Raw genomic sequence first — 15,980 nt, 5'->3', positions numbered from 1 at the left:
CACAGCATGGTCCAACGTGTTGTGACCTTGAGAAAGACAATTTCTCTCGCTTTTTCCAATCCACCCAGTTGGGCCGGGGAGCTGTTAGGGGTTGTTATAACGGTATAGTTGTTGTCGGAAGTCTTGCAAGTGGTGTGATATATCCAAGTGGTAGCGGAATAAGAAATACAAGAAAAGTGATGCGATCAAACTGTAAAGGCGCTATATAAACGCCGGCATTTATTTTGTTTATTTCGTTATTCAATGCTAACATGCCAATAAAAGTGTAGCTATCATACATTTAACTAAGCGGTATACTTTCCACTTACACGAATACTCCACATACAAATATTTTTACATCCTCAGGCAGATCAATACTTACTTGCCTAGAAAATAGAGGTCCTGGGTTCATTTTTAGAGCCATATTTTAAGCTTTTCGTACATTGTAAGAAATTTCCAGCTGTAATTAATACCAATTGTTGACGAAGTTTAAGAAATATCTCATCAAACCCCTATAAATTTGATAATAACAGAACAATGTGGGCCACAAAGCTCAAATTCAGCCTCCTTAAATCCGCCATATTATGCAAATTCGCTACATTATGAGCGAGCACCATAATGTAAACTTATGGAAAGCACACTTTCTACCAAACAATTATTTTACACCATCTCCCGACACACCCCACTTAATATCTAGCCCGTACGGTTTAAGCAGATCCTTTCCAGACCAGTCTTAGAATTTAGCAACAAATATTCCATACTATTATGTCAAGTTTGTAGCTTCAAATATGTTTCTTTCGGTAGGATCAGTTTTTTGAACTAATATGACTACTACAGTCGAATGAATGGTATGCCAACGACTTCTCATGAAAAGTAGAATGATGATTCATGATCACTAGCGCATTGAAGATGAAAGGAGAATACGATTAAGATTATATAAGATTTCTGCGTTCACTACTTTTATTAAACCTCCATATTCAGAATTTATTGATGTTGAAATCCTGGGGTTAAATTCGCCTCGTTGTTCTCCTTGAAATAATGATATATTATCCGTGTAATGTGACGATATATCCACGACAGCGGCTAAAATAATACCGTTATTCTCATTCTCAAACACAATAGAGTCGATCAGTCCCTTTGGCGATACTTTTTTCCTACATACTTTTTGTAACACATATGATAAAACCAGTTGAATTTTTTAGGTTTCAGTAATTCAGAAAATGTTGCTTTATTCGGTTTTAAATTATGAAAAACGGAATAAACATAAATTTACACAAATATGGTTGCTGTGCGCCTCTGATTGGTTCAAAATATAGAGCAATGGTTGTGCATTTGACGGTATGCATTATATGACATTTTGGTGTGTTTTAATTGAAATTAAAATGGTATAAAGCAAGTTAACAATATTATCCAAAAGGTATTTTATTTGATTGCTTTTTACGCCGTACAAAACCTCAATTGGTTGTAAATACCTAAATGTTCTTTACAAAGCTATACCGTAAAAATTCGTTTATAAGCATATGTGCCTTTTTGGACATGAACGAATATTTACGTTAGTTTATTAAACCTTTTCAAATTTTGTTTTTAATTTACAAATATATGTGTTACAGTTAATTATAAATTTCAAGAAATAATTCTAGTTAATTGGCACATATGAAGACCTGAGCGCAAGAAGACCATAAGTCCACTTGGCCCCTCAACATGTATACACTAAAGTTACGCATAGCTTCTTAGGGTTTTATAATGTTTAATACATGTTCCAGGGTGAAAACATCATGAAAGGTTGTGAAAGATTTGTTTTGGCCCCTGAACATGTTTAAAACATTACCAAACTATACGAAACTATACGCAACTTTAGTGTATGCATGTTGAGGGGCCAAGTGGACTTACTGCCTTCTTGCGCTTAGGTCATCATATGCTTATTAACGAATTTTTACGGTAGTCCTGTCACATTAGAATTACTTACAACCCGGAAGTATATGTGGTGCTCAATTGTTTCACTATGTTAAGTTTAATATATTGTTGTTTAATATAGTTTGTTAGTTGTTTAAAAGTTTCTCATATTAATATTGCTTTGAATTTATTGCAGGGCGTCTGGTAAGACCAGCAGCTAGCTGATTCGGGCCTAACCCTAAATTAAGACTATTAGTAATACTAAAATGATGATGTAACGAAACTATAAATAGCTGCATCAGACACATGATGCTCCATCAAACGGCATGTGTACCATGTGGTTATCTGTAATATTAAAACAACAAAAAAGAAACCAATTAAGACCCATCCAGCATGACCATCTTGTTCAATTTATCGTAACCTACTATGTAAAGTGACTTCTTCAAAGATTCTATATGACTGAACTAGTCATGATTAGTTGTTCAAATCAATACCTGTAGTCAAGTATAGTTGTCCAAATCTAGTTCAGATACTGACTATAACCTCTATAAGGCTTGCTCTCGAATAGTACTGGTACTTTTCCACAGCTTTATTTACAAACATTGTCATTGAGTAGTTCAGGTCTAAACGTTCAGGTTAAGTTTTTTATCTTTGCTTGTTTGTTGATGTTTTTGGAAACCTGACCAACGCACGGTAGAGGATAGTAGAAACACATGAAACACTAAATGAAACCTATAAATGTTAGAATAGCGTTAAAGTAATAGACTATTCCACGGTAATACACATCCTAACAAAAATTAAATATTATAACTTTTATTGTATTTTTGCATTCAATGCCATACGATAATTCTCGCGTTTCACAATATGATGCGCCGCCAGCGGTTGCTCTTGGCAGCCAAATTTTTGACTCCAGAGTCGACATCGCCGTTCTAGCTGCTATTGAATTTTCACGCGAATGTGATAACAAATATGTTGAAAACAGCTCCTCGAAGAATTCCCTGTGATCAATAGATAGAAATGTATCTGTTTAATGACATTTACACCCACAATGATGTATGTTCCTGTATGTATTACGCGGGCTTTGGATGTCGACATTTTCCCATGATGCACTGCATATTTTGGCCTCGACCCAGCGACCGCTGGAGGCGCATCGTATTGTGAAACGCGAGAATTGTACTTGTTCTGCAAATCGCCGTAATTTATACATTGAGATGAATATCTATTCATCATTTATGAAAATCACATTGAATTGTGTTTCATTCGAGGTCAGGTCATGGTGCATTTGCAAGTTGTCATCTTCATAGTACCTTGACTGTATTAGAATGTCTGCATTTCTCTGCGTTCCTGAGAACCCTGTATGACAATAAATCAAAACAATTTTTTTATCTTACCATACCGTATCATGATAAGGGGTGTTACTCAAGCGGGTACGAGAGGGGGTGGCATGTTCAATCCCCTGCTGTGGCGACTTTCTAGGGTTTTGCCGTGGGAAAATGAATTCAATGAGTATTAAATCAAGAGAGCACTCCGTCTGGTCTTTGCTGAGGTGAGAGGCGATTATTGGAAAACTATTTCAGAAAAATATCCCGTACACTTGATGATTAAATACTAAGTAATAATTGACCTGAATCAGATAATGATACTCATGAGTGAATGTTTTTAGTTACCTAAGAGTTGAAACGATATTTTTGAAATAAATCGAATACTTGAACTGATACGTAAAAGATCTCCCAGAGTTCATCAGGCAACTGACAGCTGGTCACGTCAGTTGAAGTCTGGATGTTCTAGCCGCAACATAGCAAGGTTGCAGTAGTATATAGATTAAGCAATGATACTTACCTCATCACCACAGGAACATAAGCTTTTCAAAGCGAGAATGTTGCCTATGATACAAAGCAGGAATGCCGCACATCCAATCGCAGTGTTGGTAATAAACAACTTTTGAATAATGCACTGTATGTAAAATAGCACCATGAAGTTATTTTATAGCTTTGAATCACTATCTACTGAGAACTATATACTAACTTCAAGGGATAATTATTAATGATTTGCATCTTAACATTTAGTAAACTTCGGATTTAGCCTTTCTGGAACAAAATATAGTTGTGCTAATAAAACATTATACAACGTAGCTATTTTCCTACGAAAAAAAGTATCATTTTGATAATAACTGAAACGGACTTTCACTTGTAATGTCAATTTACACGTAGACTTAGACTCTCAGAGTCTTTCATAACAGAGTGGTTAATATGTTGAATAGATAATCCTCTAGACGTTATTAGGTTTATGTTGTTTAACTAAACCTGCAAAACCTCTATAGGGGATACGTGGGAGAAAGTCAAAGGGTCGTTTACCAAGGCTGAGTTCCAGGGAAAATTAGGCCACATAAATATTATAAATAATCAGTAAAGAGCTTGTACTCAACGGATTCGTTTGGAGGAAGATAAGTGTAGCTATCCGGATTTAAGCATCTGTCAAGAATGAGATTAGACTCTTTGTCCCTCGCGTTTTCCAGGATAAATTCGTTCACTAGGAGTACAGCAATCATAGCTGCGACGGTAGAAGCAACTAAAAAGGCCATCATCTGATGTTTTTAAGAAACGAGAAATAATTATGATTGTACAGTGGATGATATTATTATAATTAGGGTTAATTATCAGCCTTGCTGGTATTTGCTGAACATTTTTGACTTTTATGATGTAGATTGATAACCTCTTATTAACCCTAACACTACCATCCTTTGATGTGATCATAGAAGAGGTTGGTGGATTTGTTTCTGCAGTAAAGTACTTGATTTTCATTTCGCTCTTGTAAAATTATTCAAATAGGAACTTCATAATTGCTATTTATATCTTGAATTTATAAATAAATATATATTTGATGAAACTCGCATGTTCGTAGAATTTCAATTTTTAGCCGAAAATTAATTTTGTCTATACTTTTGTACATAACTAGAATTTCCAAAACTTGCGCCCTCACATTATGGTGTCACAGCGACATTATGTGGAAAATGCTTGTACCTTTTTTGGTATCACTAAATAGAAGAGACTCCTAGCTATACATTAATATCAAATATAACGGTATATGACGTTTATAATTGAAAATTAGGGATGGCAAGAACCCTACCCCTTTCGTAGTCCATGTTACAAAATATGGCCGAGTTTTAAAAACCCCATCGCAAAAAGTTTTAGAAAGAAGGGAAGAAAAGACGGTTGTAAATTTATTATGTCGTTGGATCAAATAATGTATCTTACCTTATTCCTGTTGCGCCTGTCATCATATTCCTTGGCTGTTGACAAACTTAAGCATCCAGCTACAATGAACTGAAATAATAAAAACGTTACATGAACTCGTTAAAATGCGGTTTCTATAAATGAAAAGATGATGCTAATGATGGTGCATGGTCCACAGTTTTTATTTTTCCTCGAGTTGCTCGTGCGATCTGGTATTAAAATCGTCGTTTTTACCACTATTGCTATAATCAATTTTGCAATAACATCAATCGTATGCATGTCATTTTGACCAATACTCACGACTACTCCTGCCCATTTATCATAAAAACGGAACCCAATATAGGTGGCCAATCCATTCAAATCAACGCCAATTTGTCTTTGATACTTTGTCTCGACTCCGCCTACAATCATTGAAGTCACGCCCAAAAGAACTAATGTCACTCCTACGAGTAAAAGGGTGCTACGTCTATCGCACATCTGTGAAAATAAAATCTTATAGTTTAATTTACAAATAAAAATGATTTGCGCCCTTTAGTGCCCTTCGCTTCTGTAGGAGAAAACACGATATAATCGCCCTCTACTGTCATTGTAAAACCTGGGCGGTTTTAGTTATTTCGGATTCGTCAGTAAACGAAAACCGCGAGGAAAATGAAGTTATTCTCTTTTGCCTTATTACTTCGGCTTCAACATTAAGAAATGCAATAAATGCATTTCACAATATAAAGCTTATTTTACACGTATGTCACAGTTTGTAACAAATTTTCCAAAATCAGTGCACTTTTTTCTGGCAACACTGCTTTTGATATACGATAAAAAAAAAGTCTTTCTCATCAGAATTGAGTGAACCCAAGTCCCCTTTTTCATAAGTACAAAGTTTCAGTTTAAAAATCTCATTTAATTTTAATTTTCCAAAATGCATTATTTTATGGCAACATTGCTTTCACTGTAAACAACTGCCCATGCTGTTCTATCATATGAGTGGGGCCATGTCACCTGCACTACCTCCTGTAATGACAATATCCAGAATACCCTGACAAGTAATTTTTTTCGATGCAAAGATGTGGGGAAATGTCACGTTTTTCACTATGTGAAAACTATTTGGTTTTGAAAAATGTGTCGTGTATTGCTGCAATGAGCCAACCAAAATAGGTTAAATTTCAGTTTATTTATAAAAAAAAAGGTAAGAATTCACTGTTATCATGGCAACAAGGGAAAGGCGAACACTGCTTGTTATTGTAACACGCTGCTAAAGAACCTATCCCCTCGCCATCCACCTCAGGTATAAGTTTGTTTGACCTTTGCCAACCCTATACTCAAAAATTACATTTAATTTTAATTATTAATCTACTTCCTTTTCAGTAGTGCTATTAACGCTATACTGTGTTAAGTGTGTAGACGCTGGTGGTAGATATATACTTGATCATTCGTGTGCGACGAGAGTCAAACATTACCTTAGTACATTAGTATTCGTTTGTATTGTACCAGTAATTGAATGCGAGGAGTTTGGTTCATGGTTCAAGGTTATACGGAAAAATACAAAAGAGTCGCAAAGCGCGGAAACATAGGATCTGAACTTGGATTTGAATTAAGGCGGTACTACACCCCCTGATAAATTTTGTGACTAATTTTGCATTTTTCTACACACTGTTGACAAAAGTTTTGTATATTATAGGGGCAAGGAATCCAATTACTGCACTGCAATTTCAGTGATTCGAGACAAGTGGTTCATGTTTAGAAATGAGGTACATTCTAGCGGTACCTCTTTTCTTATCATAAATAACATACCGCTTGTCTTGAGTCACTGAAATTCCAGTGAAGTAACTATAGATTCCTTGCCCTAAAAATACGTAACTTTTGTTACCAGTGTGTTATTATTTTTTGAGATAAATAGTCACAAATTTATCAAGGGGTTTAGCAAAGCGCGGAAAACATAGGATCTGAACTTGGATTTAAATTAAGGTGGTACTACACCCCCTGATAAATGTTGTGACTAATTTTGCATTTTTCTCAAAAAATAACTACACACTGTTGACAAAAGTTTTGTATATTATAGGGGCAAGGAATCCAATAACTGCACTGCAATTTCAGTGATTCGAGACAAGTGGTTCATTATATATGTTTAGAAATGAGGTACATTCTAGCGGTACCTCTTTTCTTATCATAAATAACATACCGCTTGTCTTGAGTCACTGAAATCCAGTGTAGTAACTAGATTCCTTGCCCTAAAAAATACGTTTTTTGTTACCAGTGTGTTATTATTTTTTGAGAAAAATAGTCACAAATTTATCAAGGGGTGTAGTACCACCTTAAGGTCAATAATTTTATGCTGGTAATGTCAAAAGTATATTTGATGGATGATCTTATATGATCTAGACCAGAAATATGGACAATTTTAATTAAGCACCAGGACCGATGTCATCATTTTATTATATCCAAATAAGCGAAATTGGGCTCGGTTTTGGGGTCCTACGTGACTTTATATTAATTAATTCCTCACAGTTATAAATTTGACAACTTAATATACATAATTTTTACAAACAGAAGCAATGGTATAACCAATTCAGCCTCATACGATTTTGATGCTTTCCATAAATCACAGGTAAATAATTATTCCATTAGTTGTTGCAAAGTGACTAGGTTTACTCAAATAATGATACGTTTGTGAAGATTATCATTCATCCAGGTAGTAAACAGTATTAATATTAAACTATAATCTAGTCAACTGGACTTACTATTTTGAGTGGGAAATTTTCGTCCAATCCTGAACGCATCATCAGCCCTACTGATGTTGTGGCGGCAAAAGTTCATTGACCTGTGAAACGGATGTTGTAGTATCACAGGTCACCACCTTTGAGTTCAACCTGAGAGGTATCTTCCTGATCGCTGATCACTTTACGACAAGCGCTAGTCCACCCCAAGGATAAACAACCTAAAGACAAGCAAAGCAACATCGTTTACGCGATTCAGTGTCAAGACAGTGGATGCGAAGAGCTGTACATAGGGGAGACTAAACAAACGCTTGCTAAACGTATGTACCAGCATAGACGAGCCAGCACTGGTTGCGGTGACTCCGCCGTCTATACGCATTTGGACATTACAAAGCATTCTTTTGATAACAAGGATGTGAAAATCTTGGACAGAGAAAGCAGATGGTTTGAGAGAGGGGTCAAAGAAGCGATTTACGTGAAACGGGAGGAGCCTTCACTTAACAGGGGAGGCGGCCTACGTCACAACTTGGCCGGGGCCTACAGTTCAGCGATCAGGAAGATACCTCTCAGGTTGAACTCAAAGGTGGTGACCTGTGATACTACAACATCCGTTTCACAGGTCAATGAACTTTTGCCGCCACAACATCAGTAGGGCTGATGATGCGTTCAGGATTGGACGTGAAAATTTCCCACTCAAAAATAGTAAGTCCAGTTGACTAGATTATAGTTTAATATTAATACAATCAAATAATGATACACTGAAATCTTTAACAGAAAGGACTTCTTTCTTTTTAACCAAAAGTATGGGTGCAATCAGTTTAAGGACAGTCTGCGTATTGTTTTTAATAATCTTCACACCTCTCTGAGAAAAGCCTGCATTATGCACTGACATGTGTTTCCTAAATTTCCCAATATGTTACTACTATATAGTATACTCCTTATATATTTTGGCATGAATAGCGTTCATTCCGAAGTATTATTATATTTTCGCAGCAATTGAACATAAATAATGGATCTACTTCCTCGTGTAATCATAATTACTGATGTGTTCTGTTTTAACTAGCCCAAATGTAGGGCATATATCTTATGTATTTGCCTCCTATAGTGTATACCATCTTAATTATGACATATGACCTACCTTTCCTTTGTTACCTACCTTTCCTTTGTTTCAAACTCTCCCCAATCTTAAATCGTGCGGCAAAAAGATAATCAGTGTCATGAAATAAAAATCGGTTTTGCTACTTCGGCTTCAACTCATTTCATGTGATCATGCGCACAGCTTCCTCGTCTTTTACCCATATAGCTAACTCATAGTTCGTCGTTGTATGTCATTCTTTAGTCATAAATTCGCCCCTCATTTGCAACTCAAGTGCAAAAGTTTACATAGTGCCCACAATCCATTGTCAGTTGTCATAAAACGTATTGGGGTGTATATTTCGGGTGGTAATTTGGTACAGTTTTGCAGGAAGTGGTACATATGACGCATTGCTTCTTTCATATATGACTTTGATTTACGGCGCGGCGGAGGTCATTCAGATAGGTTGCGATTTCTAAAATTACTGTAACGGGATTTCGTATAGATATTTACGTTAAGTAATCGCAACCGCTCTATTTATGTGCGTGAACTCTTATTCGCTATAAACAGTATCAGTTGTGGCATATGCATGAATTTAGGCTGTCGTAAACGATGTGCTCACAACTCAGTACATTTACTATAAACACGCTAAATGTCAACAACCAATATTAAAAAGAAGTAAATAATTTGAATAAATTATTAAGTTATCTGTGCAATATGACAGCCCTGGGTCTAAACATGTCTGGACTGATATGTATAATAACGCTATCATGTATTGTACAGATTTGGTTTATTGTCAAGTCAGTTTTGTTTGTTTTTGTTTTTTTAATTATACTGTACTTTCACCACTGTTTATTTATTGTAACATTTTATACAGTTTTACCTGCCGGCCATGCATATCCGATTTTGGTCAATTAATCAATGTAGCATGAAAATTCATTTTAAGTTCTCAAATGCGGGATTTCGTAGCTTCTAGCGTCCAAATTGCTTGTGCAATTTGTCACACAATTTGGAATCAGATTGTTTTGGTGAAAGACCTCCATGTAAAATGTTAACGTATTGCACCACCTATATCTAATGTATCTCGGAAATCATTATCTTTATTTCTTATCACAGACGGATGTTGAATTCAAGTATACCTACCTTAAGTTAGCGGAGAACGTAGACGAGATTGGACGTGATGTCATTTCGCATGCTCGAAACACTGAAGAGGTGCGTGTTTGTGCTTTTAATCGTTTCTATGTCTATTTTTAACGGTATGATCAGACAAATGAATACATGAATACAAAACCTACCCAAGTCCATTGGAAGTGATTTTGAGAGAAGAACCTGTGTATCATTTTAATTCCTTTAGTTAGATTTACCTGGCCAATATGGAAAGTGTTACGTGCAAATGAGTGGATTAACCTGTATTAGGTATGGCGATTAGCATTTCAGGGACTTCGTGGGGTTCATTTTAAATGCTGGAAATACAACAATGTTGGAATGAGATTACTACTACTACTACCACTAGTAAGATAATACAAAATAAAGCACACAGGTATGTATAATGTTGATAAGCATTCTGCCATGTAATATAAACCACACACTTTCCTTTATTAAACCCGTTTTTTTTTTCAAAAGTCATTCTCCAGCAATGAATGTGTTACACGTGGGCTTTTATACATACTGGATTTCAATCAATGTGTTACAAGACTCAAATCATGGAATTGGGTGGTTCTTTCATACATGCTATTTTTCACATGCTCAATAGACACAGAGGATGAATTTGAGTTGAACTTTCATACATATGATAGGCCTATATGTATAGCAACAATTTCCCATGCTTAACTCAATTTGGCCAAAGTATGGCTTGTAATCAACTAATTTTTTTTCTTCGAATCCCAAATGTGGTAAAATCATAATTTGCAGATAAGATAACAGATAGTATGTTTTACTTGTGCTGCGTGTATTTTTCGAATCCTTGTCCCCCAAAGTAAAACAAGTCAATAAACACGTTCTCAGCCAACACAAAACATTATTAGCTGAACAGGTTAGAAAAGGTTGCCAGAAAACGGGTTATATAAAAGGTATATAAAGGGTATAACACGTATTTAACACGTATTAAAACGCATTTCGTGAACACTTTCTGCAAATATTCGAACATAATGTTAAATTTTATGTGTTGAAAAAATATTTTCCAGTGTTTCGAGCATGCAAAAAGACGTTTTTTAAAACGTTTTTGTTTGCCGGGATAAGAGATAAAATCGTTCAGATTCTATTCATGTGTAGAAAGATACATTATGATGGGTGAAAACTGATAATAGTTACTCTCCAACACTATTACAGTGGAAATTCAAAATGAGAATTCTTTCAAAAAGCGATGAGAAAAACAAAACTAAGAAATATTTCTCATTTCTGTGAAACTTTAAACCCTTTGGGACTGATCGAGGCATGATAGGTTGTGTATACGTTAATAAGTATTTCTCATTCATTTGGATGGGAACCATGCTCACGGACTTGATAGTTTCATAGAAATGAGAACATTTTCAATTCTTATAGTTTTATCCAATTCTCATCGCTTTTGAAAGAAAATAATATTGTACTTTCACTAGTGCGTTACCAGATTTTATTTGCAATTGTTTAAATCGATCAATTGGGTACCACATCCACAGCTTACAAAATAACACTTTTATATCAACTCTCAAATAATTGTTCTGATTGGAACATAATAAAACGCCCGTGACCAAAATATTTATCACGTGTGTTTTGGGTATCTTTATTGAAATTATTTCTGTGCTCAAATTTCAATCAGAAATCAACTGTATTTCTTTCTTTAACTTTTGTTTTTAGATTATGACAGTTCTAACGAACCACGACAAAAAGAAGGAGTCCACTACCTCCGATATAGAACCAGAGGAAATGGAGAGATATATCGGACCGCTTCCGAAGCTTTCACGAGCCATCGGATTTAGCCAAAAACATGTACGTAGTCAGGAAAATTGTATATGTTAATGTACATCTCGAAGGGTGAAAGTTCACACGGAAAATGGGAGGTAACTGGCATTGGAGAGATGGCGGTACCATAATCGACCATCATTTGCATTGTAAGGCGGAGTATGTGTCAAATAAATAAGGAACCTGAGAATTAACCAGGATAAGTTGTCCCTTCCCATTATTCATTTAACATCCCTGTTTTGAAAACAATGTTACAAAAAATAAGAAAAAGAAGACAATAGTCTATTAATAAATTTCCCCGCTGGCCCCTCCAAAGACCCAATTATGTTTTTAGCCCCCCCAGAAGACCCGCTCTCCCCTATATTTTGCTTCCCCCCACAGACTCCCTTCACCACAACTCCATTTAATGTCACCTAAGCAAATTGCTGCTCCAAAGTCATTTACTTTTATTATTATTGAAGTAATGTGTAAATGTAAGCAATATGTTTAAATGTGCTCCAATATATTACACAATATTTTAAGTTAGGTTTGTTATCATCGCTCTAACTAAAGGCAACGGATATTCCCTTATAATTCTTCTCTTCTATCTTTCTCTCATCAATAATTCATTTAGTTCGTTGCCCATCCAAACTGCCAACAGGCCATCTTGGCTAAATTCTACGGACGGTTAGCGTACCTACGTGATCGAACCACAATGTACAGAAGATTACTTTTTCTCGCCGTGGTGTTGTGTTTTCCCTTTATCTCACTTACCTACTTGTATGTACCAACGACGTGGGTTAGAAACAACATAGGATGTCCGTGAGTATTGTGAAGGGATTGGTCATTATGAAGGACAGTACGGAGTATGTGAATATATTTGTTGTTAGAGGCTCAGACCATCAAGTAGACTAATGCTTGGATTAAAAGCTCTACTGAGACGTTATAAAATGACATTAATACAGCGGCCATATTGTATGGCGATTTAAACTGAGGCACTCTTATCGTGGGGTTTTGAAATATGTTTAAACACAATTTTAGACTTAGGCAAAATGCGTAATAGAATAAAAAGATTTTTGAAATCTAGTAACTAAATTTATTCATTTATTCACCACTTAATCATTTGATTTACAGCTTGATATATTTATTTATTTATTTATCTATTTAATTATCTATTTATAAAATTGTAAATTATCTATTTGTTTATTTATTCAAACATTCATACATACATTTCGTCGGGTGCATCACATACTGGTCTATCTTGAATTTTTGACTTTTTTGAGAAAATTGGTATATAGTTCTTTTTTACGGAGCTCTTCAAATACAACAAATTACAGACCTCAATTTTTCCTAGATAATTAGTTATAAAATGTTTAATTTAAACTATCTATGATTTTTTCAAAATACGTATTTTCACATACTGATCTATCTCGAAAAAACACGCATTTCTAGAAAATCGCAATTGAAAATCTTCGTATTAAGTTTACCTTTCTATAATTTAATTAGACTACGGATTTTCATGAAAGTGGTTTTAAATTAAAGCATACACTTAGCAGATTTATTTAAGTGGAATCTGTAATTATATTTACGTATGTAATATTGCTTAAAACTACACTTAAGTTGTAGTTCTGTATGTGAAATCGTTAATTTCCCGATATCGTATTGAAAGTGCATTACATACTGGTCTATCTCGAGATAGACCAGTATGTGATGCGTCTTAAGTCACATCATTGTTCGCGAAATCGAGATAGCCCCCAAGATAGACCAGTATGAAACGAATTTTAAATACGATATCGGGAAATTAACTATTTCACATACAGAACTACAACTTTAGTGTAGTTTTAAGCAATACTGCATACATAAATATAATTCAAAATTCCACTAAAATAAATTAGTTAAGTATATGCTTTAATTTAAAACCACTTTCATTAAAATCCATAGTATAATTAAATTATAGAAAGGTTAACTTAATACGAAGATTTTCAATTGCGATTTTCTCGAAATGCGTGTTTTTCGAGATAGACCAGTATGTGATGCGTCCGACGATTTGTATGTCATTGTCAGTAACTTTGCAAATTGAGTCATGATATTACTGGTACTCTGGTATTACATCAAACTTACATTTCAAACATTCAATTCGGTTCATCATTGTAAAATGAAGAAATAACACCAATACAATAACAAAAGTAAAATGGAATAAAATTGTAATGCAATCAAACTTCATTTGATGCTTATTATTATAAGATAATTATTAAAAAAACTATGTCTATCTGTTCTAAAGTTTACAGCCTTACGCCATGTTAGGTTTCGCAGTGGCAGAGTCGAATCACGCGCGCTAACCTTATTCTGCATGGCGCATATGCACGTGAAAAAGGGCGACTTGTTCGAATGCTAACGACGCAACTGCGTAAATGCAAAGGTTCGAATCTGTCACTGTCGAATCCAACATGGCGTCCCATCTTCAGAAAAGTCACACTATATACTATGGCTTCACACAAGCTTAGAACAAAATGTACATACAATAATAGTTTCAAATATTATATCATGTTTATACATCATATGTACTTTCTTCCAGGTATACAAAATTTATGCTTCAAATGTCTTCTGACCTGATCTTTGTTTTTCTACTGACGTGTGACACTTTTCTTCTCGACGGTGTTCATACGGTATTTACTTTACTGCGTCCAACGAAAGTCCTGCTTCTCTTATGGATAATAGGTATGTGTAACACCAACATGTCTTCTTTTTTTTTGCTGTTATAAGTAAACGGTTCCAAAAAAGAAAGTCCCCCTAAGACATTTTAATATAATCCAAAAACGGTTTGATCAATTCTTGTGTTTTAAAGTTTGAAACATAGGCTGATTAGTTATGAATCAAGTGGGTGGGTTTTTGTTGCTACTTTTTATCATCTTCATTGCAAAATGCAGTCATGTACGATATTTTCGGCCCAAAAAAAAATTTTTCTACATAGGCTTTTTATGCTTGAATTTGTTTTTAACAATTTTTCCCTTTAAGTGAGTAATTTAATCAAAAAGAAGCATAATTGAATTTGATTAAGTTTAAGCCTTTCCTGATTTAGGTATCACAACATTCAAAAACAGATTTTATGGTTCAGTGAATAAATTAAATTGAATGCTGCAGCTTATTAATGTCTTTCAATAATGAATAGGCCATCCTTCATGTGAGATAAAAGTGGTTTTCCAATTAAAGTGTTTGGATGCGAGCCGTTAGACCAATAGGCCTATAAAATAATAGATATACACGTTTGTGCTAATGTTTTCTAATCAGAAACGAGTCTCCGAGTATTTCTAATTTTTACTGGGGCCCGAGCACTGATTAAGACCTCAGCATCGCTGGATTTAGATGTTTTTGCTGACTTCGAACTTTTGCCATGTTCAAAGACTTTTGTCTGACACGGCGCCTATTGGTCTAACGGCTCGCATCCAAACACTTTAATTGGAAAACCACTTTTATCACCTACTATGCGTGCCGACGTAGCAACCTTGTCTTCTAACTTCATGTGAGATGGCTTCCAAGCATCGTTCTTCTCTGCTGTTGGTCAATGGCTATGTGAGTACTCACTGAACCATAAAACATGTTTGAAAAGTGTAAAAATTAATTCATGAACATCTTAACTTAAGTTATTTTAATAAAAAACAAAAAAAATATAGAAACATTTCTTTTTGATTAATTTTGTTCAAGTGAAAGAGGTCTGAAACCAAAAGTCATGCATAAAAAGCCTATGTAGAAAAGTGCAGCTTTTTTTTGGCCGAAAATGTTATAAATGGCTGTATTTCTCAGTGAAGATAATAACAGATAACAAGAAAACACCATTCACGTGATGCATAACTAATCAGCCTATGTTCCAAACTTTAAAACAAGAGAATTGATCAAGCCGTTTTTGGATTATACCAAAAATTCTTAGGGGGGGGACTTATTTTTTTGGAACCGTTTATTATTGTTATGCCCTTGTAAACGCCTTTTATAATCGTAAGCGACGCCCATAGACTTTTATGTTTAAACTACGAAATAAACGAGTTTTGTGTTTACAGTTTAGCAGTTTTATGGGGTATAAACCTAGTGTACAAGCTGATTGTTTGCTTCATGTTTAATACATTGGTGCTGGCAAGGTCAAATCACATGCATTGACCATTACAACCGCATTGACGTCATATG

At 34.9% G+C, this 15,980-nt stretch overlaps 2 protein-coding genes across 3 annotated transcripts in view; one reads left to right on the top strand and one right to left on the bottom strand.

Annotated features, from left to right (window-relative positions):
* The window catches only part of LOC140169976 (short transient receptor potential channel 5-like), a 166,684-nt gene that overhangs the window by 137,657 nt on the left and 13,047 nt on the right, over window positions 1-15,980 (top strand). Inside the window, exons 6-9 of the mRNA XM_072193289.1 lie at window positions 10,005-10,100; window positions 11,721-11,852; window positions 12,439-12,626; window positions 14,380-14,522. Of these exons, the coding sequence (XP_072049390.1) occupies window positions 10,005-10,100; window positions 11,721-11,852; window positions 12,439-12,626; window positions 14,380-14,522 (559 nt within the window). The remainder of the gene's footprint in view (window positions 1-10,004; window positions 10,101-11,720; window positions 11,853-12,438; window positions 12,627-14,379; window positions 14,523-15,980) is intronic.
* LOC140169973 (uncharacterized) lies at window positions 170-9,215 on the bottom strand. 2 transcript variants are annotated; one of them, XM_072193284.1, is made up of 6 exons: window positions 8,970-9,215; window positions 5,406-5,582; window positions 5,127-5,195; window positions 4,298-4,456; window positions 3,712-3,825; window positions 171-3,225 (listed from the first exon to the last, which is right to left on the bottom strand). In XM_072193284.1, exons 2-6 carry the CDS (start codon window positions 5,580-5,582, stop codon window positions 3,190-3,192), a joined length of 555 nt encoding a protein of 184 aa, XP_072049385.1. In that variant the 5' UTR covers window positions 8,970-9,215; the 3' UTR covers window positions 171-3,189. The 2 variants fall into 2 exon arrangements, with proteins under 2 accessions (XP_072049386.1, XP_072049385.1); XM_072193285.1 differs by lacking the exon at window positions 3,712-3,825 and having other exon boundaries at window positions 170-3,225.

Source organism: Amphiura filiformis, chromosome 14 (assembly GCF_039555335.1).
Source record: "Amphiura filiformis chromosome 14, Afil_fr2py, whole genome shotgun sequence".
Classification (NCBI taxonomy): Eukaryota; Metazoa; Echinodermata; class Ophiuroidea; order Amphilepidida; family Amphiuridae; genus Amphiura; species Amphiura filiformis.
This window is presented reverse-complemented; position numbering and strand designations above follow the sequence as displayed.